General features: G+C 39.8%; 1 protein-coding gene across 1 annotated transcript in view; it reads right to left on the bottom strand.

Annotated features, from left to right (window-relative positions):
- LOC149191618 (K(+) efflux antiporter 5-like) overlaps positions 1-26,431 on the bottom strand; it is a 379,177-nt gene that overhangs the window by 99,804 nt on the left and 252,942 nt on the right. Inside the window, exons 17-18 of the mRNA XM_089406719.1 lie at positions 12,707-12,895; positions 12,520-12,597 (exon numbers count right to left, since the gene is read on the bottom strand). Coding sequence (XP_089262845.1) covers positions 12,520-12,597; positions 12,707-12,895 — 267 coding nt within the window. The remainder of the gene's footprint in view (positions 1-12,519; positions 12,598-12,706; positions 12,896-26,431) is intronic.

Genomic DNA, 26,431 nt, shown 5'->3' on the forward strand with positions numbered 1-26,431 from the left:
AGGTACTTCAAGTCTTCAAGTCTTTTAACTTTTTCATTTTTTAAATTTCATTTCAAGCTTCTTTTTATTTTCAATGTTTCATATTTCTTTAAATTTGAATGCTTGAACTTTCAAGATGGTTGATGGTGACAACCCCGCTATGGGTTACATTTATGAGGCGATGGATCTTGCAAAGGAGGCCATCAAAATAAGATATGGGGATGAGGAGGCAAAGTATATGCCTCTTTGGGACATTATTGATGCACATTGGGATAGGCAATTGCATTCCCCATTACATGTTGTTGGGTACTTCTTAAACCCACAATATTGTTATGATAAAAGCAAATTTAATGAGGATGGGGAGGTTGGCAGAGGACTTATTACATGCATGGAAAGGTACTTCCTTGATCCAGATTTTCAAAGTCGTGTATTTTCCCAACTACAAGATTATAGGGTGCCATCTAAATTATTTACCTATACCAGTGCAATACAAGAAAGGTCTAAGAAGTTGCCAGGTACCCTTTGAGGCTTGAAGGCTTCATCAATTCATTAAATTTGTTTAAAGTTTAAACTTTATTTTGTATGTTAAATGTTTTATTCAATTTTGTTGGCTTTTAAAGTTTTTACTATTTACTATTTAGTACTTCTACTCACAAACCCTTGCCACTTGCTAGGTCTTTGGTGGCAAAACTTTGGTAGTGATACACCAGATTTGAAGAGATTCGCCATTTGAATCTTAAACCAAGCATGCAATGCTTCAGGTTGTGAGCGCAACTGGAGCATGTTTGAGAAAATACATTCTAAGAGGCACAACCGATTAACACATAAGCACTTAAATGACCTTGTATTTGTCCATTACAATCTACAACTTTGCAACAAGCAAATACTAGGTGAGATTGAATTTGAATGTTTGATAATCTGATTTGCACTTTAAAGTTCAAATTCAAACTTTAATTCACATTTCAATGTCTCATGATAATGACAGGTTTGGATCATTCATCAATCAACATTGAAGAGATAGATCTGCAAACTACAAATGTAGTAGATTGGATCCAATTAGAGGAGGATCCTCTTTTTAGCCTACATGACTTCGACAACTTTGAGAGTCAAACAAGCGAAGGAGTGGGAGGAATCACTTCTAGTTCTCACTCTTAAGAGTCTCAGACTCTTAGTTACTAATTTTTTTCTGATTAGTATGTAGTTTTTTTGTAAACTTTTAGAAGAAAATGCTTCTAGTTCTATGTAGTCACTAGTTAGGAGTTAGGATTCAACACTTTGGATCATGTTTGGACTCATAACATATATGAGATACTTATTCGTTCATGACATGTTGGACATCTATTGATATTATGCGTTGTTTGAACATGGTTTTATTGAATATCAATGAAAGATGATTTTTAAATTCAATATGTGTATATTTTCATTTATTGAATTCACCGATTTTTTCCCAATTTTTCGCCGATTTTTTCCAAGCTGATTAAAACTCTTCGCTCCTTTTCCTCGTCGATTTATTGCCGATTTCGAGTCTAGTAACATTGGTCCAAATAGAAGGGACACATCACATGATGATGATCACAATCATTCCAAGGGCAACTTCAACAACAACAATCAAAGGAATGGCAGGTTCAATGGCAAAGGAAAAAGGAATGGGAGACATCAAGGAAATGGCCAACCCTCCAAGAAAGCAAGGAACTCCAGGTATGAAGAATCAAAAGTTGTTAACAATAAGCAAAAGGGGTACTATCTTATATCGGCCCTCTCCACTACCTCTCCACCGGACACTTTGGGAAATTGGCTAATTGAGAGTGGTGCCTCAAGGCACTTCACTAGATACAAGGAAGCTCTCTCTAATCTGATAGAGAAGGAGACAAACTTGGAGATTATCCTTGGAGACGATGCCACCCATCACATGAAGGGACTATGAAATGTTACCCTTCAATTGAATTAAGGTAACACTGTTCATTTACAAGAATTTCTAGACGTACCTGATCTCAAGAAGAACCTGGTGTCCATTTTGGCAATGGAAGACAAAGGATACAATGTGGCATTCATCGCTGGAAAGGTACATGTTTGGAAAAGGAATTTTAAAGATGCTTTTACTCTTGGGTTCAGGGTTGACACTTTGTATCAAGTTGGAGGAAGTCCATTGGGAGCCATGTCTTGTGACACATCTCTACAATTTGAACTGTGGCACGGGAGGTTTGCTTATCTTAATTATAAAGCTCTACCCGATGTGAGACAGATGGTGACAGGTATGCTCGAGTTCAAAGTAGGGCATGAACGTGTATGTTGGGGATGTGCCAAAGGAAAACTTACAAGGGGACCATTCCGCTCAAGTAATAGCAGGACCATAGATATATTGCAATTGATCCACTCCGACATATCTGGTATGATGCCCATAAACTCTTTGGGAGGATACTTATATTATCTCACCTTTACGGATGATTATTCTCGCAAGACCTAGATCTACTTCTTGAAGAAGAAGGATGAAGTGTTCACCTGCTTCCGACACTTCAAAGCCATGATTGAAAAGCAATCTGAGAAGATAATCAAGATATCAAGGACTCATAATGGGACTGAGTACGAACCAAATGAATTCCATGATTATTGCAGAGAAGCTGGCATTAAGAGGGAGACCACAACACCATACACTCCCGACTAGAATGGTGTGACTGAAAGGAAGAAGCGTACTATTGTAGAAGTTGTCCGTGCCATGCTTCATGATCAAGGGCTTCCGAAGTTCCTATGGGATGAAGCTGCAAATACCGTTGTATATGTTCAAAACCAATCCCCTCATCAAGCATTGGACTCCAAGACTCCCGAAGAAGTGTTCACTGGTAAGAAACCTGATGTCTCTCATTTTAGAATCTTTGGAAGTCTCGTATATTTTCATGTGCCGAAAGAGAAAAGAAACAAATTGGGTGCATCAAGGAAGAAAGGAATCTTTGTGGGCTATAATGAAAATCCTAAGGGTTATGGAATTTATATGGCTAGTCAAAGGGAAGTTGAGATAAGTCATGACATCACCTTCAACGAAGATATGGCCCTCAGAAAGATCAACAACCTTCCTTGGAAGAGGAAGGACAAAGAATTTGACACTAGAAAATAGGGTGCAAAAAAGATGAAACAATGCTGGATGTTGATGAACCTATGGATCCTACTGATCCTCCTCGTCAAGAGCCCTCCTCCTCCAAGAGGAGACCCTCATGGCTTAGGGAGACTCTCGAAGATGCCGAGAGACATATTGCACCAAGGGGGACTTTGCGTGAAAGCAAGAAGCCGAAAAGGTATCAAGGATACTTGAACGTCATGAGCACTATCATTCAAAATGAGCCTTCATCATTTGACGAAGTCGTGAAGCAACAAGCATGGAAGGATGCTATGACTGAAGAATACGATTCAATTTTGAAGAATGATGTATGGGATCTGGTTCCTAGACCCCAAGACAAATCGGTTGTCACCTCTAAATGGCTCTACAAAATCAAGCATGGAGCTGATGGAAGTGCAGAAAAGTTCAAGGCTCACTTTGGTTCTCGAGGCTTCTCTCAAAAGGAAGGTGTAGATTACGATGAGATATTTTCAATTGTTGCCCAATACACCAGCATCTGCTCGATCATAGCCCTTGCTGCCTCACAAGGATGGAACCTACATCAGATGGATGTCAAGACCGCTTTTGAACATGGTTCAATCAAAGAGGAAGTCTATGTGGAACAACTCGAGGGGTTTGAGGTTCATGAGCGGGAATCTCATGTATGCAGGTTGAAGAAAGCTCTCTAAGGTTTGAAGCAAGCACCCCGAGCTTGGTATGAGAAGATTGATAGCTATCTGATGAAGTTGAGATTCACTAGAAGTGAAGCCGATCCAAACCTTTACTTTAAGGTTGAAAATGATAAACCTCTCATACTGGTACATTATGTGGACAACCTCTTTCTAACAAGTGAAGACCCTCTCATTCACAAATGTAAGGGGGAGTTGGCTTCTGAATTTGAGATGAAGGACCTAGGATTTATGCACCACTACCTAGGGTTGGAGGTCTAGCAACAGCCAGGAGAAATTTTCCTATCTCAAGGAACATATGTTGTGAAGATATTGGAAAGATTTGGGATGGTTGACGACAAGCCTGTGACTACCTCGATGGAACTTAACTTTAAGAAGTTATGTGGTAGTGTTGCCGAACCCGAATTGGGAAATGCTTCTGAGTATCGTCAACTCATAGGAGCACTGATGTTCTTGGTGAACTCCCGTCCAGACATATGTTTTGCAGTTAACACATTGAGCCAATATATGGTTGAGCCTCATCATATATATTGGATTGGTGCCAAGAATCTGTTGAGATATCTTCAGCGCACAATCACTCATGGACTGAGATACACTGCCGGAGATGTGAGGCTGCATGGTGATTCTGATGTTGATCACGCTGGCAATGTGGTGGATCGCAAGAGCACTTCTAGTTGTTGTTTTACTTTGGGTTCTGCTTCAATATCCTGGATGGGCAGGAAGAAGAAATCGGTTGCCTTGAGCACCGCTGAGGCTGAATACATAGCTGCTAGTATGGCCTCCTGTAAAGTTGTCTAGTTGAGGAAGCTCTTCAGTGAGCTGTTTGGACATGTGCTGGATACCACCGTGATCCTCTGTGACAACCAAAGTGGGATCCGACTATCATAGAGTCATGTGTTTCATGATCGCTCCAAGCATATAGATATCAAGTACGACTTTATTCGAGATATGGTACAACGAGCCAATAAGGCTCCATCACATTGGGACTCATGAGCAGGTCGTCAATATTCTGACAAATCCCATGGGGAAGGTCAAGTTCTTGGCCTTCCGAGAACGACTTGGAGTCGTCGAGAGACCCTCTTGTGAGGGTCCTGTATGATATGGACATTGAGCTCTGGGAGCTTCGGGGGGCTTAGGGTACTTCTTGGAGCGATGAGCAATCATACGGTGAGTGATTCAGCCTTCCCCTAGTGGTTTGTTGTGTACAGGGTGAGTGTTTCATCCTTCCCCTGTGATACCCCTGGCGACATGTAGCCAGGATGAGGGGTTCATCCTTCTCCTGCTGAGACATCCTACCATGGAGTCTGGGACTCATGGGAAGTACCTCTCACCTGGCCAATGAGTAGGGAAATGAGGATATGGACCATAGTACTATCGATGGACGCATTGTGTACTACCGTACTCCCTATGCTCAGATGATTGATATTAATTTGGGATCAATTGGAACTGACTTCGTGTCAGTAAGAGTTGTATGACACACTCTCTTTTGATTGGAACTGACTTCGGGTCAGTAAGAGTGGTATGAGACACTCTCTTTTATCTGGCACTAACTGCGGGTCAATAGAGAATGGTATGATACATTCTCAATCACTTCTTCTTCATCATAGTTCAGCAGAGCAAAGAAGAGCAGAGCCAAGCAGTGCAGAGCAGTGCATTGAAGGCAAAGATAGTACCAACTGGCAGATAGATTTCTCCCTGGTTGAGAGGGAGTGTTAAGATTGGAAACTAGGGCCAAACTCCACATGGGTCATCTTATTTATGACAGCTGATATTTTTCTTGGATTCCTCTCTCCGAGAGGTGTAGGATTGATCCAAAGATCATATGATTCCAACATGTACAAATAAAGATATGAATTTATTTATATTATGGACAAATTGTCAAGGTCGGCCAGCGAGCAAAACAGGAATTCAAACCCTCAACACATCCTCAACGTTGCATATAAAAGGAGGAGACCTCAAGTCATTTTCACCATCATCTCATCTCACATCTCACTCTCTCCTCTTGTGATTGGGTACACATATTTGGGCAGCTGTCTCCCACACATGCGAAGGAAGAAGGGCAAATTTATGTTTGACTGCATTGACCAGCGTTGACCGAACTGCAGGATTATTGTTTGACTATGTTGACCTCAAACGTTGACCTGTTTTGACTGCGGTTTGGGTGAGGCATCTCTATCCTAGCAGGTCACAAATCTGGGCACTGAAATCAAGGCAATTTGACCTCGCTTTTGACCAGCGTTGACTGCCCTAGGGCTAGTCGTAGGTTGACTTTCATTGACCCGTTTTTTACTAGACTTTTTCAGACTATTTTGGGCTGAATAGGCTTGCTATTGGAGGTCGAAGTTGATTGTGTTTGACCGAGCTGATTAGAGGAAAAATTTTGCCCTGTTTGACCAACGTTGACTTTTTTGGTTAGGGCTTTTGTTGTTGTCATAAATTATCAGATTTGTAAATTGTACTATCTCTCCCTCTGCTGAACTATTGAAGAATATAAGAAGAATTGATCAAGGGTTTCCCCACATTGGGGTTTGTCCCTGGCTGGTGCCACATCTTGTGTCATATTGTCTTGGCTTGTCTTCTACTGTTTATGTTTATGTTCTATATGCATTTTACTATCATGCTGATGTGATTGCTAAACTAGATATTGATATTGGGCTAATAAAGAAATTGAAGTAAAATTGCTCTTAAGCATAGCATAGAACATACCATTGTTACCTAAAATTAACACATCTTTATACAAATCAGCTACCTAGACTTTTAAGCAAGAGACATACTCTTCAACATCTTGCTAAGGACTTTATACACCCTAGGCTACTTCAAAACAATATTTATTCCATCTAGGGTTTCATTGTGTCTTCCAAATCTATGACATACCTTACTACAACATATAGCAAACCCTAGAAACAATTCAAAACACATAGATCTACAAAGTCTTTCAAAATACATATATGTTAGACTTCTCACTACAAATTCATACAAATCCTAGATTTTCATACAGAATCAATCAAAGTCAGTCATAGCATAGTCATTAACCTGACCAATTTTCACTAGGGTTAGTTCCAAACCCCTAGATTTTCAATCAACCATCAATCAGTCATTCTCATGACCAACCACCACTAGGATTAGTTTGAAGACCCTAGATTTCTGAGCAGTCATCAAACTCAACCAAAATTTCAAATTTCAACAATCTCTTCACAAATCTCAAATTATCACATTTTAGATATTTTACTTTGACTAAGGTTTAACTTAAAGACCCTAGAATTCCATAATCTCAACAATCATTAAATACATAAATCTTAGATTGTTACATTTAACACTAGACAATATCACTACTAGGATTTAACTACAAAACCCTAGATTTTTATTTCCACCAATCATCCAATGGACTTCAAATTGTTATATCACACGTACTGGACAATTTTTAACTTTATTAGGGTTTAGTTATAACACCCTAGATTTCCAAACATTATCATCCTAGAATCTCAGACAAGGACTCCCATTAAATCCTAAGACTCATGACCATCAAGAACTAGGTCAACACACATATCTAGGAATTCATAACCATACATAAGCATATCATATGTCCAATAACATAAATACATTTTACCTAGACCAACCTAGGACTTCAACCAAAAGGACATATCTATATATGCCTAGATTTCATCATCATGAAAAAATATATTTCATATCATGTGTTAGTCAAACCCAACTTCACAACAATATCAAATAAGAGTTAGACACATAATCGTTTTGATTACACTAGGGTTTGATCAGACAAACACATTTATACCAAGGAAGACATTTCTAAGACAATGTAAAGGTCTAGCTCACACATTCCACCAAACCCTAATGAGTTAGGGTTCTAATGTAGAAACATAGCAAACACTACATTACCAGAACTTCAAAGGTTCTAGGATTTTAGACCTTATCATTCAATCCTAACAAGTTAGGATTTTTGGATCACGAGGTAGCTTTAGCATCACGAGGCATCCAAACTGACCAGTATGTCAATCTTTGGTTGAGGTTTCAGTTACTTACTTCTCAGTAACTGAGTTGCAGTGCAGTAGTTAGTAGTGGCAATGCTATGGGCAGCATGAGGCAGCATTTTGAGAGGGAGTTGCAGTACAGATGTAGCAATGGCAGTGGCAGAGTCATAGGTAGCAATACAAGATGCAGCAGTGCAGTGAATGAAGGGCGGCAAGCTGAGCATCAACAGCACAGAGGACCAATGCAGTGGATCAGTGTAATGCTTTTATGGGGAAGTATCGCTAGAGCACATTCCTCGCTAAGAGGGAGTGTTGATTTTGGGTAGCATCGTATGTGCTCTAGCTCTGAAATTTTGTGGAGGGGCTAGAAAACATGAGATCTCCAAAACCCAGAAATCGTTTGAAGAAATTCCACCCAAATGAGGAGTTATTAAAATAATTAATATTTTTAATGGGTTCCCAAGTCAAAACTAAAGAAAGTAAAAATATTAATGGGTATTAATAAGAATATGGGTGAGAAACTTCTAAGTGACAAGGATCAGGTCTGTCTTAATCTTAGTCATTGATTAGCGACTTAATCTCATCCGTTGATTCATCAACAAGAAAAGTATAAGAGGAGGCTTGAGGGTCACTTGGAGATACACTAGTAAGATCAAAGAGTTCGATTTTCCTAGGGCGAGGTTTGCTGAGAAAATCGAGCTAGTGATCTGAGTTGCAGTGAGAGGGGCAGTTCGACAAAAGGACTTTAGTCCAAGGCCGAGAATACATAGCAGAGAGGGAGAGCAACACCAGGAGAGACAGCGCAGCTCCAGAGAGGGTGACGTTGAAGCTAGAGGGGTTGATGCAATTCCTTAGAGGCAGTGCTAGGGTTTTCTGCGGGGCAGAGAGAGCAGCAGTTTAGCATATCGACTTCTGAGCAAGGGAGGCTCACTTTGAGGGTGACATAGCTCCTAGAGGAGGTGACACAGTTCCGACGTAGAGCTTGGAGCAGCGATCGCTGCCCAGCACTGGGGAGAATATTGTCATCTGTGGGGTTTCATCATCCAGTCACTGGATTCGCTAAAATATTTTTCGTTGGATAGAGGTACTTCTGCCAGGTTTATTCTATGTTGGGTGAGCTGAAATTGGTACCCTGGTTGTATTCGGAAATCTGCTTAATAATACAAACCCTCTATATGTTGCACCAGTTTTCCCGCATTGGGTTTTTCAAGGACGATTGTCCAAAAATAAATGCTGTCCCTTGTGCGATTGTCTCATTTTATTTCAGTTCATGATCTATATATATGTGTAGTCTACAATAGTGTTTTTCATCGTTGTTTAATTAAATAAATTGTTGAATGTAAAGAACAAGTAGGAGACGATAAACTAGTGATTACAGTAGGATTTCTGATGTGTAGATTCAGAAATTCTCACAAACATAAGACTTTAGATTGAGCCATAGGTATTAGGAACCCTTGAAATCAAATCTGGAAATTACTCTCCAACCACCCTAAACCCTAATTTCTTATCTTTATCCTTGGGTGGAAATCATTGTGGAACTCCTAGGGAACACGTACCTTCAGGTATTTGGGTTATTTGATCCCTAAGATCTACTAGAGAAGCTTCCCTTGTGTTGGGTTGTATCCATTGATAAATAAGGGGAGTTGTTGTTGAGGTGGCAATGATGACACTACCATCATTGCACTTGATCTTAGTGGGTTGTGTCCATCAATAAACAAGGGGAGTTGTTCCTGAGGTGACAATGGTGACACTACCATCATTGCACTTGATCTAAGTGCCTAGTGAGGCATTGCACTAGGGTGTTAGATTGTGTTGTAATAAGTCCCAATCCAAGCCTAGATGTCATGTGCACTGCCCATCAATGTTTTTTATGAAAACAAGAAAGAAAAAACCATTCTCCAAGCATAAGATTGGAAGGATAAGGTGGAGGAAGCTAGAGAACTTAGAGGCTATATAGCTATATGCATATTTTGTATTTGGATTGTACTTTGTGAAGAATAAGTGAAGAATAACTACTTTGTGAATTCTCTCTGCAAGTATAGCAATTGAAATTGATAAATGTGGAGTTCCTAGCCTCGCTAGAGTTTCAATGAAAGAGAAGGTTGACGTCCATGAAGAATTTCATCTCACTAGAGTTTCAATGAAAGAAAAAATTGAGGTCCAATCTAAGGATCAATAAGGATGGCCTAAATTTCTGAACAAATTAGTTGAGAATAACATAAAACAAAGGCTTCATTATCAAGAATCTTTGTAAACAAATGAGCATATTTCAAATGGGGGTCTATTTATATTACATTCACTGAACATTGTATGTGATAAAAGTTTGAAACTACCATACTGATTTCCTTGGAAAGACTTTTTCTTTTACCATCAATTTGACAACGTGATACGCTTTCTGTGATAGAATTTCTAGAATTAGAAATCTAATCAATGCAAAATCCAGAATGGTTCCCTCCCCAACTTTCTTCCCACACCCATGCAAATATATATAATGATGAGCTATATTTATTATATATTTGATGCAATTTTGTACCTAGTTTTGAATCTTGGGTCTTGAAGGATAACAATCAGGGATCAGTATTCTCAATCAATATTTGATATCACAATTGCCATTAACTACATACATATTAATGTTTTATGTGCCAGTTACAACATGTCTCCAGAGACTTTAACCCATGCAGCTGGAGAAACAAATTTTTCACCAAGCCACTCGAGCTAAGATCCTTTGACTTGGCCTACATTTAAACAAATTGAAAAAATGAATTTATTTTATACTTTTTTATGCTTGTTGTGGTTTGCTGATTGTTATAATTTCTAAGTCTACCTGTTAGAAACCCTTCGTGTACTTTTCTGATTTATTTCTGCCTACTTGTTCTGATTAATTAACAAGTTATGTACCGCGTAAATACTGAAAATAAATACAAGTACATGCTCAACACATTACAAATCATCAACTGAAGGAAACAAAACAAGCACACAAGTGACACCGTCGTTTTTGGACCAATGTCCCCGAAAAAACCCGATGCGAGAAAACCGGTGCAGCTATCTGAGGGTTTTAATTATTAAGCAGTTTCAGAATACAATCTGGTTGCCAAAACCGGCTCACCCAACAAAGAATAATCTTGGCAGTAGTACCTCTCAATCGAAGATAGATATTCTGGCCGAAACCCCGGATAAACACTATGACAGCTCCCAGCTCCAATCTGCCCCACGAAAACCCCAGCATCAGCCTCTAGGGACTACATCAGCCCTCTCTGGCTCAGCGTCACCCTAGCTCGCCCTGCAACAGCCTCTGGAGGTATTGTGTCAGCCCTTAGAGCCTCTGCGTCACCCACGTTGGCTCTCTGAGGCACTGCTCCTGGCTGCCTCTGCGTGAGCCCTGGCTGCCTCTGCGTGAGTCTCAGCTGCCTCTGCGTGAGCCCTCGCTGGATCTGTGTAGACCTCTGGCTAGCTCTGTTTCCCTCTCTCCTGGCTTCTGCGCTGATCCTTTTCGTACTATCTTTGCCTCTCTGCTTCTGTATTCAATGCCCCTCAGCTGCAACTATGATCACTCTTTCCACTTCCTCGGCAAACCCTGCCCCAGAAAATCGAAATCTTGATCAACTTTGTGTGTTTTCCAAGTGACCCTCAAGCCTCCTCTTATACTTTTCTAGTTGACAATTCAACGGTCGAGATGAAGTCCCTAATCAACAGCTAAGATTAACTTTGGCTTGATCCATGACTTTTGGACCCTTCTAACACAGTTTTATATTAATTCACATTAATATTTTATTTTCCCTAAGTTTAGACTTAGGGACTCCATTAAAGATATTAATATTTTAATATCTCCCAAACTGTTTAAAAACTGCCCAAACCATTTCTAGGTAGTGGAGATCTCATGTGCTTTAGCCTCTCCACCAATTTTCGTGGCTAGAGCACATCCGATGCTACCCCAAATCAACACTGATTTATTCGCTGATGTTTTTAATGTTCCTATTCTTGGTGATTTTATACCAATACCAAGTTTTTCATCGAATGACTTAATATCTTACAACTGAAAAGAAAAATGTGCATACATAGCTCTTCCCTCCACTTCCAACAGAAGGACTGAACTGAACTAACCTCATGAGCAAAAACAAACTTGCACATTACAATATTAATATAAGATGTGTTTTTCAAAAAAATAACGAAGAGTGGAATTTGAAACAAGTACATATTATAGAATTTAAGCACAAACTGCTTTCGTATTGCAGTTCTTATTTTACCTTGGTGAGCCCTCTATAAATTGAGAGCACCATAAATTCCCAGTGCTGGACCCAAGAACTTGTAAGTCCAAAACAGTCCAGTGCTGTGGACTTAACTGCGGTGGTCTTCAAATCTTTATGACCATTACCTCACTAAACGTTGTCATTTCCACAGATATGGTATTCCACACACATGTTACTCACTGTTATGGCTTTTCTGCTGCCACATAATCTGTTGTTTACAACTCATATGGGAAAGTTATTTGTTATCATGTGCTAAAATGGTTTACCACACTATTACCATTCATTACAGGCACGGATGCTTAAGTTCAAATGTGGCATAAACATCCATATTTATTTAGAAAGAGATATTGTTTCCTTTTTATGGAATACCGAATGATCTATGTGATAACAGACCTTCGGCAAAATTAGAATAGAAATTTGAAGCTGTTGTTCTGACAGTCTCACAACCTATTATTCTTTCACATCAAAATTATCCCAAAGGTAGAGAAGCCTTCAAAATTGAGAATGGTTCATTCTGAAAAAACATTTACCTCAATCAGATGAAGATTGGATGCACGACTTAAGAGAACAAAAGCAAACTCTCCAATCTGAGCCAGGGACATACCAACCTAAAAATGTGCAATATATAGGTGTAAATGTCCAAGAGACTAAATTTGGGCATAAGACTTTTTCTAGTATAACTTAATGATTTAATATCAAAAGGGGACATATTCTTACAAAGAAAGCCGTCCTAATGCTGTAACCAAAGCCCTTCACAACGATAGTAACCACAACGGTCTTTGCAATAATCACCAGAATCACAGATGCTAGCAAAATATCCACATGGTTCCAGAGAAACTGGACATGAATAAGCATTCCAATGCTACAAAGGAAGAGTGCTGCAAAGAGATTACGTATGGGTTCAACCTGAAAATAAATGAATTAATTTAAAATTATAGGTGTCTTGCTTGGTGTCTCAACTTTTGGTAATCACATTAAGGTCATTCAAAACAAGAGCTTCCAAAACAAAGCCAAAAAATGAACAAGGAAACGATTTTCCACAAGGTAATGCTCATGTAGATGCCTATCACCGACTCCAGATTCTCAAGAATTTCAGGCTTGTAGAAAATATGTATCAATAATCCAAATAGCTGTTTGCAGAAATATTTTGAATAAACAGGAAATGTAAATTTGTAAATCAACTGGCTCAAGTAGTAGAGGTGCCTAATAGTTTATCAATACAAAAGAGGCCTCCAATCATTACCACTAGGACCCATCTTCTAGGAAGAGAAGGCCTAGACTTGGACAGAATGCAGACACCACATTACCCCCACACAGATATCTTACTCTGCCATCATAATGATTTCTATATGCAAATACTTATTTTCTGATATATTTGCACCAGTGTTCTTTCTTTTGATTGCCATAGCAAATAGAAACGTATATGTTCCATGTTATTCAAACGTAGAATCTAGATTATCAACCAGCTTTATCTAGAGGCCTGTCTCAGTTTTTTGGACATTGTAAAATTCATCTGAGTTGAAATTTTAATCTCTAGAAGGATTCATTGTTAACTGGGTTCCCAGATAACTCAATCTCAAGCAAGATAATACTTACATCAAAATAAGAAAACAATTGAAAGAAAGATACTGTCTGGGATTTAACCAGTTTTCCCTATTTTCACTCTTTTATTTGTCTACTAACTGTATTTTCCAAAACCCAAATGTACATCGGTAAATGACTTTGATAGAGATATTTGAGACCAACAACAAGCCTGTTTCAAATGCGATTGACTATAACAATTCTAGAAAAAGGAAATTTTCAATGATGTCTATAGGATACTATGCCTTAATACTTATCCCCAATGTCACATGGTTTGGGTTCAAATCAATGTTGCACGACTCGTACTCGTATAAGACTCGTCTGGCTATTAACTCAATGACCCGTATAAGACTCGGGAACAACCCATATAAGACTCTGCAAAACACAAAAATATGGAAATTTTAAGCACAAAAAATAAAAATCGAATTTTGAGGGTCTCCATGGGGCTTATACAGGTCCTATAAGGGTCATATGTGATTCTTCATGGGTTCAATGCGGGTAGCCAAGTTTTATGCAGGTTTTGGCAGGTACGGGTAGAAACCGCGGGTTCTATGCGAGTGACCCGTCTAGCTATAAAACCCGTCAAGATCCGCGGGTACTCGCAGGTCTTATAATAGTCGTGCTACACCATTCAAATTCAAGTTCAGCTACAATTAAGTTTGATTCAAACTTTTCTGATGAGGTATGTATAAGGTTTGCCAGTGAGTTCATTCATATACATATTCGAAATTTTAAAAATATATAAAAATATATTTAGAATTATATATATATTTTTGTATTCATTTATAATTAATATATATATAGATTATATTAATAAATGTTGAAACCTAATCTTTGGGATTGGGAAAATTGTAAATAATGTAAATAAGAGTATAAAGAAAATGAAGATACATTGGAATACGAATTCCAATAGTCTCCCTCTCCTTGTATATATTATTGATCTTCCTTAATGAAATTCAACCATTCGTGGAGTTACCAATGCCTTGCCTGACATGGTATCAGAGCTACAGGTCCCAATTTAATCTTTTTTTTGCTCATTAACTCCTCTCTTCCTTGACAGAAAATTTGTCCTGATTCCCTGCTCTGTCCTTTGTCCACTGAATGCATACAGTTCTCTGCTCCCACTCAAATTTCGTTTCAGATTCCTCTTGAATCTCAAATATTTGTGCACATTGTTTTTTTTATTGTCGTGTGCTGGTGTCCCCTTGTACGTTGAATTAATCTCCTATATCTTCCCTGAATTGGTCCAACCAGTATTGATTCTTATTATATCCATTTGGATTGTAAGCTGGTTTGCTATGTTGGTGAACTGGTTTGGTACGTTGGTTTGGATCGTATGCTGGCGAACTAGTTTGGTACACTGGTTTGGTACGCTTGAGACCTATGCATTAGTACATTTGGTTGAACGTTGGTTAACACTGGTTGTGAAAGCAGACTTGTGAAGTCGCAGCCCAATAAATGTGCACAGTCTCTCAAGCTCTCTCGGTGCGATTCTCTGCATTGATTGACCTGGTATGCAAAGAAGTTTTATATGTTGATTCATATGTATGTTATCTGCGTTGAAGTCCTTGCTGCGCTAATTAAGGATTGAATGTCATGTGTTGAGCTGCGAGCCATTTATGTTGAAGTCTGTGAGTTAATTATGAAGTGCAATGGTATAGGTTGGTGTTGTTATATATTCTGTGTTGAAGCCCATCATATATGTTGGTATTATATGCTAGCCAAACACCAAGTTTGTTTATGTTTATTTATATGGCAGTGTGCGTTGAATATCTTGTGACTAATTTTTGTCGAAGGTCACTCATTTAAACCATTTCTATAGATAAGTTAGATTACATATACATGGAGTATGGATTTTCTGTTACTTAATTGTTGTTGTTCAAGATAAAGAACTTGAAATCAAATTCCAACATCATTTATATTCATGTATCTTGAGATCAGAAGCCAACATTATTTTTTGAGTTATTTTGAAGACAATTGTAGAGACAAATCATTTTTTTATTGCAAGTATTGTGACTATTTAGGGCCCAGTTCAGAATTTCTTAATGTATTCACTCATCTCCATAATTGGAGTAGTTCTCTCTAGCAAAAAGAACTACCATGAAAGGTCCAGAAAGAAAAAACATACACTCATATTCAATGAATTGTGGAAAGGAGTTTGTGAAGGAGAAGGTGGAAATCCTCCAAAAAAGCCCACTTCAGACAAAGAGCTCACCATATGGTGTTGAGAAATCTAGAGGGAAGGTGTTAGGATGATTTCTCTTTATATGATTTCTCTTTATATGATATCTTTTTACTTTTTCTTACTTATTAGTTTCTTCTCTTATTATTATGTTTGTTTATCATCAAACAACTACCAAAAACAAGAACAATAGTACACAAGATATAGGTTGCAAGCTAGGGCCAAAGCCTTTCCGCTTGAGAGGGAAACTCGTAAATCTCTTCTCTTCTTATAGATTCTTCAATTGACGAATTCCAAGACCTCTAGACCAAAACCAATACCCTTCTAAGACCAAGTCCGCCCTCTCTTGATGATGTGCTTCCTTTGTCCAAGTCAAACCCAGTCAAATCTCTTCCAACAACACAAATTCGACCCCTAGCGTCAGAATTTCCAACCTCTACTACAGGTCTGAAATTTTTGGCCCCTTGCAACTGCTTTTGCATCCACTTCGCTTGCTTTGTTTCCTTGTCTGGGGCTAGAATGTGACCTAGTAGTCCCTTCTTCCAACAACTTTGATCCTCTTCCAGCAAATAGAGAATTTCGACCTTGAAGCAAGAAACCCTAGCCTTCCTTCTTCGCACGTGTGAGATAGAATTAGCCCAGAAATTTCTTCCTTCGTCCTCTTCCTTCTTCGCTAGCCTTTTTGTGCACCTCCTTCGATTGAATGAGATGAGGAGTGAATGTCTCTCAAGGAGGTCGAGTTCCCTCCTTTATATAAGCTTCTTAAGGTGGACGTGGCTCCTCAAAATAGGCCGACTTCTCAGCTGCCAACCTGACCTGGTTTTGAAGGGTATTTTGACACTTTTAATTACAAAAAAAATTTTCTTTACATGTTACAATGTGACCCATGGGGTCTTCAACTTATGACAATGACTCCTTTGACTTTCCGACCTAGGACAAACCCTAGAAGCACTAAATCGGTGCTTGACCTCTAAAATAAAAGACCTTGAGCATGAAACCCATGCTCCAAAAATAACAATAATAATTTTCTTTCATTTTACAAAATACAAGAATCAAAAGTACATTTCATATTTATGAAGACCGGACCTAGTTACACATTTTTCAAACTCCCTCTTAACTAGGGAGGTATTCATAAATGGTACATGGAAATTCTCAATCTGAAGAGATCTCATAAGAAGAGTCGGATTGGTAACCCATCTATTAAGCATCATAACAACCGGTATTATCACATTTCAAGGCCTTGACTAACAACTCTATCTCTCCACAAGATCAGAGCACAATGTTGGCGAGACCAATGATTTATAGAGACCATCATCATGGTCTCTCAAGGCACATACCCCACCCAAGTGTTCACAGAGTATGTCCTTCTTGGGCTATTCTTAACTTGAATAGCTAGTCCTCAAAGAATATTGATCCTCGACTACTCTTATCTTGGATTCCCTACCTCATCCTCAAAGAGCATCAAATGCCAAATGTTTACCCAATCCTAGATAAGAATGTTGTGCCTATCTCTCCCTCTCAACTAGGGAGGATATATCAACCATACCATGCTTGTCTCTCAAATACACAAGCTTCTTATTAGGAAGAGATTTTGTCAATATGTCAGCTACTTGCTCATCGGTGGAGATATATTGTAGCTGCAACACAACATCCCATACTAGCTTCTGAATGTAGTGATACTTGTTGTTTATATGTTGCCTTTCCATGAAACACTGGGTCTTCAGACAATCTTATATAGCTAGTGTTATCACAATGTATCACTGTAGGGTTCATTAGTCCTTCAAACAAGTCAAACAACATATTCCTCAACCAGACCGCTTCTCTATTTACTTCACAGGTTGCAATATATTCAACCTCAGCACTAAAAGCAATCGATTCTTACTTCCTATTCATCCATGAGACCATGAAGGATCACAAACTAAAGCATCCTCCTGTAGTGCTCCTTCCATCTTGCTCACTACCTCCCAGTCGGAATTTGTATATCAAATCAAGTGGACATCATTCCTCCTTTAATATTTCAGGCGACGCTGGATTGTACCTTGCAAATATCTCAGAATGTGCTTGGCTGCTATCCAATGAACATGCTTCGGCTCAACTTAGGACTGACTGAGAAAATTTACTGCAAAACATATGTTTGGTCGAGTTTTCATCAAGTACATCAGTTAGCCAATCAATTGTCTATACCTGGTCGGATCCACTAGGCTCGATTCGGAACTCTTTAGCCTTTTAAAGTTTGTGATCATCAAGGTTGCCATTGGTTTGCAATCCATCATGTCAAACCTCTTCAACATCCCGACCACATACTTCCCTTGACCTACATAGATCTCATCAGGTTCTTACCAGACTTCCAGTCCCAAATAGTAGTGCATCATCCCTGTTACCGCTCAAACTAGCAGGGGGTCCTAGAGGGGCACTTGCTAGGTCAAGAGCAATAATGAAGCTAACACCCACAGTCACCACAGCTGAAGCTTCATACTATTTACAGACTTTCACCGATGGGAGGAGACCTGATATATAGAGAATCACTTATGAAGGATAGATCAACTAAGATGCATGTGAAGTGATCTCGGTAACCCTTTCTTAGTAGAGACTCAAGAGCGAGACTTCTTTGCTTCTTAAGCAAGGTACAAGATTCTCTAAGATAGGGGAGTACGGATTTGAGGGCTTAGCTTAGGGAATGTGACTTGTAAAGGATCTTCCTAAACCCTAAAATCTTTATGGAACTTGGTTTCCCAAGTCGATTTTGAAGAGTTGACTTTGATAAGATATGGGACCACACGAGACCAAGTAGACCCAAATTAGGTCAAGGGGATAGGATTTAGCAACCAATGATATGTTTGACCCAATAAAAGAGGGGAAATGGATCAAGGAATGAATTTTCAATGAAAGGCAATGCAAGGATCCCAGTGAGGTTTCTAACCTAAGGGAAACCAAGGGCGAGAATTGGTTTTCGAGCTAGAGCTTGCGATATCTCAAGATCCCATCATTGGAATCTCATGAAATTTGGAGGGCTTCTTGAGGACACACCAACGCAGTTGTGTACCAAAAATCGAATTGTTTGGATGGTTGCATTGCGAGATACTCGATGCCCTATGTGAACTATGGGGCTAGACCTAGAAAGAAGAGGAAAAGGTGAAGAAAAATAAGTTTTAGGATGATCAGCTATGGTAGACCAGTGCCTAATCCTTTGAGGATATTGGAGTCAAGAATGATTATGAATTTGGATTTGATTTTCTCGATCAAGGAGGCCTTAAAGGCAACTTCCCTTAGCACTAGGGCAAAGCAAAGCAGCTTCAAAGACTTTATACTTCGTTTTGCAAAAAGGTCGCTTATCAAGATAAATTTCAACCATGGAATATCCTTAGGAACATTCACTCATCATACATCACCCATACATGAAGCATCATTATCTAGAAACAAAATTTCCACAACTTCGCAATAATAGATGTAGCAAATTAGCCCTAGAATAGCGAAATCCCAACAACAATCTATGTGACAAAAATAGAGCAAAGAATAGCATTAAGATTGCACTTACATGTATTATAGTATATCCAACCATCAAAAATTTACCAAACAAGAAGCTCTAAGACAAGCAAAAATGATCCAAACATCAAAATTCATTCCATACTCCAAAATTTCGTCCACTAAGAAGGATAGCAAAGTTCGCTAAAGAGATACAAGTCCAACCAAGTGATGATGCTAAAATGAATTCACATCACTTGTATTTATACACTTTTAATGAGTTTGAATTAGCTAATTAGGCCTACATTAACCTCTACAATAAAATAATGTGCAAAATAGCTAACTTTTGGTGACAAGCCCACCAAACTAGATCATAAACAAAAGAATAAGCCTCTCAAGAGGTTGAATAATGAATAGTGCATATTGTTGGGCCTAGGAGGAGGCCTAAGGGAGTCCATATGTGCCATAATGTGTAGTTGAACTTCCAAAAGCAGTGGACAAGGGGTTGGGGGCACACAATAACATGTGGGGGCACAAAGTGTCCTCATGGGTGTCCAAACAAGTCGAAGATGCTTGTAAATCGCCTGCAAGGGCTAGGATGATGGTGTAGGTGATGTCAAATCATCGTGCAAGTCCTGGATCATCTACCAAGTGTATGGTGCAACTCTGGGGCCAGTTGGGCATGATGTCAGGTGCATCTTCCTTGTCCAATAAGTGAACCACAAGCAAGCTCTGAATGGCTATGGGGATCCATGGAGTGTTGTCTGTTGTTGTGGAGGCCCATGGCTCACTACACACACCCTACATGTGCCAATGTAGCCCTCTCGAGAGTTAGGACCCCATATAGGGAGACCAAACCCTAAATGGAGACCATATGCAATCGTGCATAAGATCCAATGTGTCCCTGTACCTTCCAGCATATCAAGTCATTAAAGCCATCAAGTAAAAGAGTTTACAAACCATGGAAAACAAGTGAGCGCTTCATAATGGCATGCCCTTCCATAGTGGGCTTTGACATGTGCTAATGTCTCCCAGCTCCATATATGGTTAACCAGGCATCCTATTAGGTGGTTTCTACTTCTAAAGGGAGTGGTATGTCTGTCGTACATCCTTCAAATGGTCGTGGCATGTGGCATAATGATGGAATGGAGAAGGGAATGAAAAGGGGCAACCTGGATCACATGCCATGTTACAAGGGTAGCTAATAAAAGGGAAGCCCACACGTGGGTAAATAATGTGTAGGAGGGAGCAATCATGGTGCATAAGTTACCCCAGCCTTGATTTTTCCACCCTTCTTCATATGCCTTTAGCCTTTTTATGATTTTCTTTGGATAATTGATCGGGGCTCTAGGTATCGAGAGCATGATGTGTAAAGTATAGCAATGGATACCTCCATATAAGGTAGGGCAGTTCATCGCCCACCGGGGGTTGGGACAATAATGGGTTCCTGAATGATAAAAGAGGCTCATCAAGGGCCATGTAGGAACCAGGGTGATGGCCATGGAATGGGGTAGAGCTCATGTCATGGCTTTTGCCCACGTGTTAAATGCTTTTCTCTCGACCATCTTTTGTATTTTGTGGTACAATTTCCTATTGAATGTGGCCAATTATGCTTTTCCTTTTTCTTTTAGCTGCATCAACCTCTAAGCATCATTCCAGACCTGACCCAAGATGTAGGACAAGGGGAGGGGGTGGCTGACCCTATGTGGACCTAGTGGAGGACATAGGTGGAAGCAGAGATGATTGGAGGTGTAATGAGAGGAAGAGGAGTAATATATGTGAATCAAGGAACGGGACCACGCAACGAAAATTAGTGTTTCCCATGTAGTACCATCCCTAAAACCAATAGGTCAGTAAAAGAGATCCCACGGGACTAGAGTGCAAGGTTAACATCCCAAAAGAGACTTAGGGGACAAGAGCACAGACCTAGACCACTCTTTCTACTGAATCCCCCCATTAATCCATGCCCAAAGTTTCCATGATAAATAAACTAGAATACTCAATTACCAAATAACAAGGCATACCTTTAGGTTTGGGAGGCCCACCTTCAAACATACGATCATGACAGATGGGTGAGGGACCACATGGTTGGCTCAGGTGGTAGAGAAATGGCACATCGAGCTAGTTGGTGGCTACGAGGGGTTGTTGGCTGCCGGCTGAGGACCATCATGGAGAAAAAATTTCTCCTAGGGATATCACCCACAAAATGGTGGGTAACGAGCCCAAGATCCTTCATATCAAATTTTGTTGCTAGTTGCTTCTTGCATTCTTGGATTCAACCTTCTACACCTATCAAGAGAAGATCATCCAGATATAGAAGAATGATTGCGGGCTCATTGTTCACAACCTTGATATAGAGATTCGAATCAGCAAAACTCTTTGTGAATCCCAATCTTTGAAGGTATGCATCCATCCTAGCATGTCATGCCCTTGGTGCTTGGTTAGGACCATATAATGCCTTCTTCATCCTGCAAACATAATCCTCTCTATCTTTGACTTCAAATCCCAAGGGTTGCTCTATATAGACTTCTTCATCAATTGTGCCATTCAGGAATGCAGTCTTGACATCCATTTGATGTATATTACATTCCATCATCGCTACCAAAGAGACCAATGAGCGTATAGTTGTATACCTTACTGTTGGAGCAACTGTCTCTTCATAATCGATGCCTTCTTGTTGAGAGAAACTTCTAGCCACAAATTTGTTGAGAAAATCTAGGGGCAGCAGTAGAAGGTGACTTCTCTAGCAATGATAGATGCTTGTGACGACTTTTTACTTTACTTATTTAGGTTCTTCTTTACTTGATTATTATTTTGTGTTCTTCTTCATCAAACAGCTACCAAACCATAAATAACAATGAGGCAAATGACACCAGAAGTAGGCTATCATCCAGAGCCAAAACCTCTCCAATCTTGAGAGGAAAACCCACCGAATTTTTCTTCTCATAGAATCTTCAATTGATAAATTCCCAAGACCAAGACCCTTGACTAACAACCCCTCCAAGACCAGGTTGACCCTTGCTTCAAGTCAAAGTCAATGCTGCAACTTCTCCTTCTTTCCTCACCCTCAATCCTGCAATTCAAGTCTGAAACTTTCAGCCTTCCTTCCTGCAATTCTCGGCTCCCTACAATTGGTTGTCTTTTTCACACGTGTGACAAGATAAGGGCGCTTTTAACCCTTCTCCTCCTTCACTAGACTTGGGTTAGTTTCATGGTGATTATGGCTTACAAGATGAATCAATTCCTTGCCTTAATTTGATCTTCTTGAGGTGACTGTATCTTTGATTTGCAGTAGTATAACGTGCCCTAGCTTCCTCGCACGTGTGGAGAGAAACTAACCCAAAACAAATTCAGAAATTTGTCCTTTTTATTCTCTTCCTTTGTCTTCCTTCTTCACTCCTTTTTCCTTTCTTGTGATCGAGTATCAAGTGAGTTAAGTGTTGTCTTTGAGAGAAGTCAAGTGCCTCCTTATATAGGCTTCTTGTCCAAGATTTGTGGCTGACTTATCATTGACTCTAGGCCGACTTGATCTAAGTGTAGGTTGATTACTTCATTTGGAGGCCGACTTGTTGGTAGCACTTGGACTTGGTCTTGCAGGGTCTTTTGACTCTTACAATGAATCAAATAATTTTTCTTTTACAATATGTAACATGCCCAAATGGGTCTTCAATACATGACAAAGACTCAATTGACTTTATGACTTAATGACCAATCCTAAGAGCTCACAATGGGAGTTTGATCTATACAAATAAAATTCCTTGAGCATGAAACCCATGTCTCAAGCATAACAAAAATAATTTTATTTTTCTTCTTTACATTAATTACACATGTCATTATGAAGACTGAACCTACTTACATATTTCAACACTCCCTCTTAACTAGGGAGGTATTCATAATCCATACAAGGTACTTGGACATTCTCAATCTGAAGAATTCTCATAAGAAGAGTAGGATTGGTAACCCATCTGTTTAGCATCATACCATCCAGCATTGTCATATAGCAAGGCCTTGACTAACAGCTTTATCTCTCCAAAAGATTAGAGCACAATGTTGGCAAGACCAATGATTTATAGACACCTTCATCATTGTCTCTCCAGGAGCATACCCCACCAGGGTGTTCATAGGATATGTCCTTCCAGGACTATTCTTATCTTGAATTCCCAGTCCTCAAAGAATATCAGTCCTTCACGACTCATCTTATCTTGGATGCCCTACCACATCCTCAAAGTGTATCGAATGCCAGATGCTTACCCAATCCTCCATTATTTCTTCCCAAGTGAAGACAAGAATGATGTGTCTATCTCTCCCTCTCAACTAGGGAGGATATACGCATTCTTATAAAGTCTCAAGCTCCCTCTTATCCAGGACTTGTCCAGGTCCCAAGGACTTGCTTCCAAGCTCCCTCTTAGCCAAGGACTTGTTTCCAACAACTTTCTTCTTTAGTGGAGATCATGGGACTTTTAGCTGTTTGTTGCGCTCCTCCTTTCGATATTATGAATTTTATCTTCATTATTATGGAGCCTTCATCTTGTAGGGCATCAGCCATCCATCACTTTCCGCAAGTCAGTGGTGTCATCCTTCCCCTTATTGGAAAGTGATTTTGTAGTCCACATCTAGACTTCCTTCATACAACTACCTCTTCTACATCATGTTTCCTTTAGGATCTTCCATCCCACCACATGAATGCTAGTTGTAGGCGACATCCACAACTCTTTTTCTAGTATCCTTGCACTAACCCATCCAGATGTTATTCAAAAACCAAAAATGAACATCAAATCAAAATTACCTTTTCTGATGGCCCTTCATCATAACATCTGCTTGTTGCAACATCACCATCTCCAAGATATTCAATGTCAAGGATCTTTTCCAGACTTCATCGGAGTCTTCATACCGTTTCCATGGAGAAGTCATGGTCAATTCTTCTAGCCATCAAATGTTGATTTCCTTTTCCACGTGACCATAGTTGCATCTTTCACGATCTCTTCTTTCTTTCTTCACATATTGCTCTCCAGGAACTTCCATCCATAGTCCCTTTATCTTTGCAAACTACCTCATATTTCATATGAGGACATATTATGTTGATTTCATCTTGTCAATATGTGAACCATGCTTTAATGCATCTTTCCAACGAAAGAGATCTCTTTTCTTTGATTATGCTCATGAGGTAGAGCATTCATCCATGCTATTTGCAACTATATGATGACATGACTCAAAATACATGCATACAAACCTCATTTCTTCTTTTTTCTCATCTAGACTTCCTTTGGCAACTTCTTTGATTGAAAGTACTTCAACCATCTTGACCTGTTGTACTCCTTTGTAATCATACCAACATCCCATGAATCCCATACAAGGAATTCTCGGCGAGGCACTTGCTTCTTCCAATAGGTGAACCTTTTGATGAAGATTCCAACAGAGGATCTTGATCATCCTCATCTTGCAAATGCTCCTTTTTGAATGATGTATGATGAGCTCTATACTAGATGACTTTCTTTTTCCCATTACTACTTATGCTTCCAATGAGGTTACGAAGAGCTACATCCTTCTATAGGTGACAACCATAGACTTCTATTTCAGCTACCTTTCATGCTTCTTTATGATGATGTCACGAGCTCTTGCTTTCAATCATATGCTTCTATGATGCCATCTCCCAACATGATGCATCCTATCATGCTTCTAATGATTCCTATCATGATAGATATACTTTACAACAGAAAACTTGAAAAGAGCTGGGTGAGGAAGACTATCTCAATCATAGTAGAGATCTTTTACTTCCTCCTTGGATTTCTTCTTTTCAGCTTCTTCTACTTCTTCAGTGATATGGGCTTCTTCTCTTCCTCTTTTTTTGTTGTCCTTCTTAAGCATAAGGCAATCTCTCTTTAGCGCCCATATTATTGACATCCATAGCATTGGACCTGTTAGTGTCGGTCATGATGCCCTCCATCAGTGATCAAAAAACTCTTTGCATATGCATAAGTAGGTGTCTCATCGATGTCAGTTTTGCATTCCATTAGGCATGCCATAAAACTGATGGAGGAGCTGGTCCTTGTTCCCTTCTTGGCTTTGTTGGATCAGGTCATATCAGTTAATGAACTTGTGTCACGCTTGTTTTGTTTTGTCTTGAAGTCCAAAGTCTTAGGTCTAGGGTTTCAGTCAAATGTCATTGCAAGATCATGAGTCAGAGGTCCATGGGTCCCCAGCAAGCCAGAAGGAGGTATGTAAATATGTTTCAGTGATATTTTCATCAGGTACAGCTCATTTATACCTTGGATTTAAAAACCATGTTTTTAAAGCCAAGGTCATGTCAATTTTGTAAAAAATAAGGAAATTTCAAAAAATTCTTCACAATGCCGGCAATAACCCTGGTCTCCTCGCCAGAGTCCATCAGATGGTCTACCTGCAAAAAGAACGGAGTTAAAGCACTCAAAAAGTCAAATTCAGGACAAAAGTAAACTCAAAACAGTGTTAAAAGAAAGTGCCAAAACAAAACATTAGAAAGTGGGTTTGGTAAGTAAATTTTTTCAAATTGGGCTTATAAAGAGTCAAATTCCCTCTAAAACACCCTCATTGTGCATCTAAGAGCTCGCAAAGAAGAGTGAGAGGGCGAAGAAGGCGAAAGGAGGCAAAGGGCAGCAAATTTGAACCATTTTCAGGTGCGCGACCTGTCAGAGGGCGTGCGCGACCTGTTGGGCAGTGCGCGACCTATCAGGCGCCCCTCCGCAGTGCAAAAACTCAATGGGCGCGACCAGTCAGGCTATGCGCGACCTGTCCAAGCCTGTGCGCGACCAGTCAGCCTGTCACTCACAGAACCACTTCAAATTTTTTCAAATCGCCCTCTTGCTTGCTAAATTGATCGAGCAAGAACTGTTTCCCATCAGTTGAGTCAGCAGGGCATTCCATGGGCAGACTTCATTTCTCATGAGTTCTTTACAGTGCCACCACAGCCACACCCAGAGCCAGAGGTCATTTATGAGGAGGGAGGTCCATCTCACCAGCCCGAGATCATTGTTCCGAGACAGGTTGCTTCCTCACCTCAGGTCACCTACCAGAGAGGTCACAGGACCTTGTTTGCAGCAGCTCGACGAGTACTTTCTCCACATCAGGTGGAAGGGGTCTCGCCATCATCATCTACAGGTCAGCGAGTGTTATCTCCACACCAGGTGGAAGGGGCCTCGCGTTCTCCATCAGCAGTACGGGAGGGCAAACAGCCCATGACA

The sequence above is a fragment of the Pinus tabuliformis genome, chromosome 2_2 (assembly GCF_031772625.1).
Source record: "Pinus tabuliformis cultivar Carrire ecotype Pingquan chromosome 2_2, CPIR1, whole genome shotgun sequence".
NCBI classification, from domain to species: Eukaryota; Viridiplantae; Streptophyta; class Pinopsida; order Pinales; family Pinaceae; genus Pinus; species Pinus tabuliformis.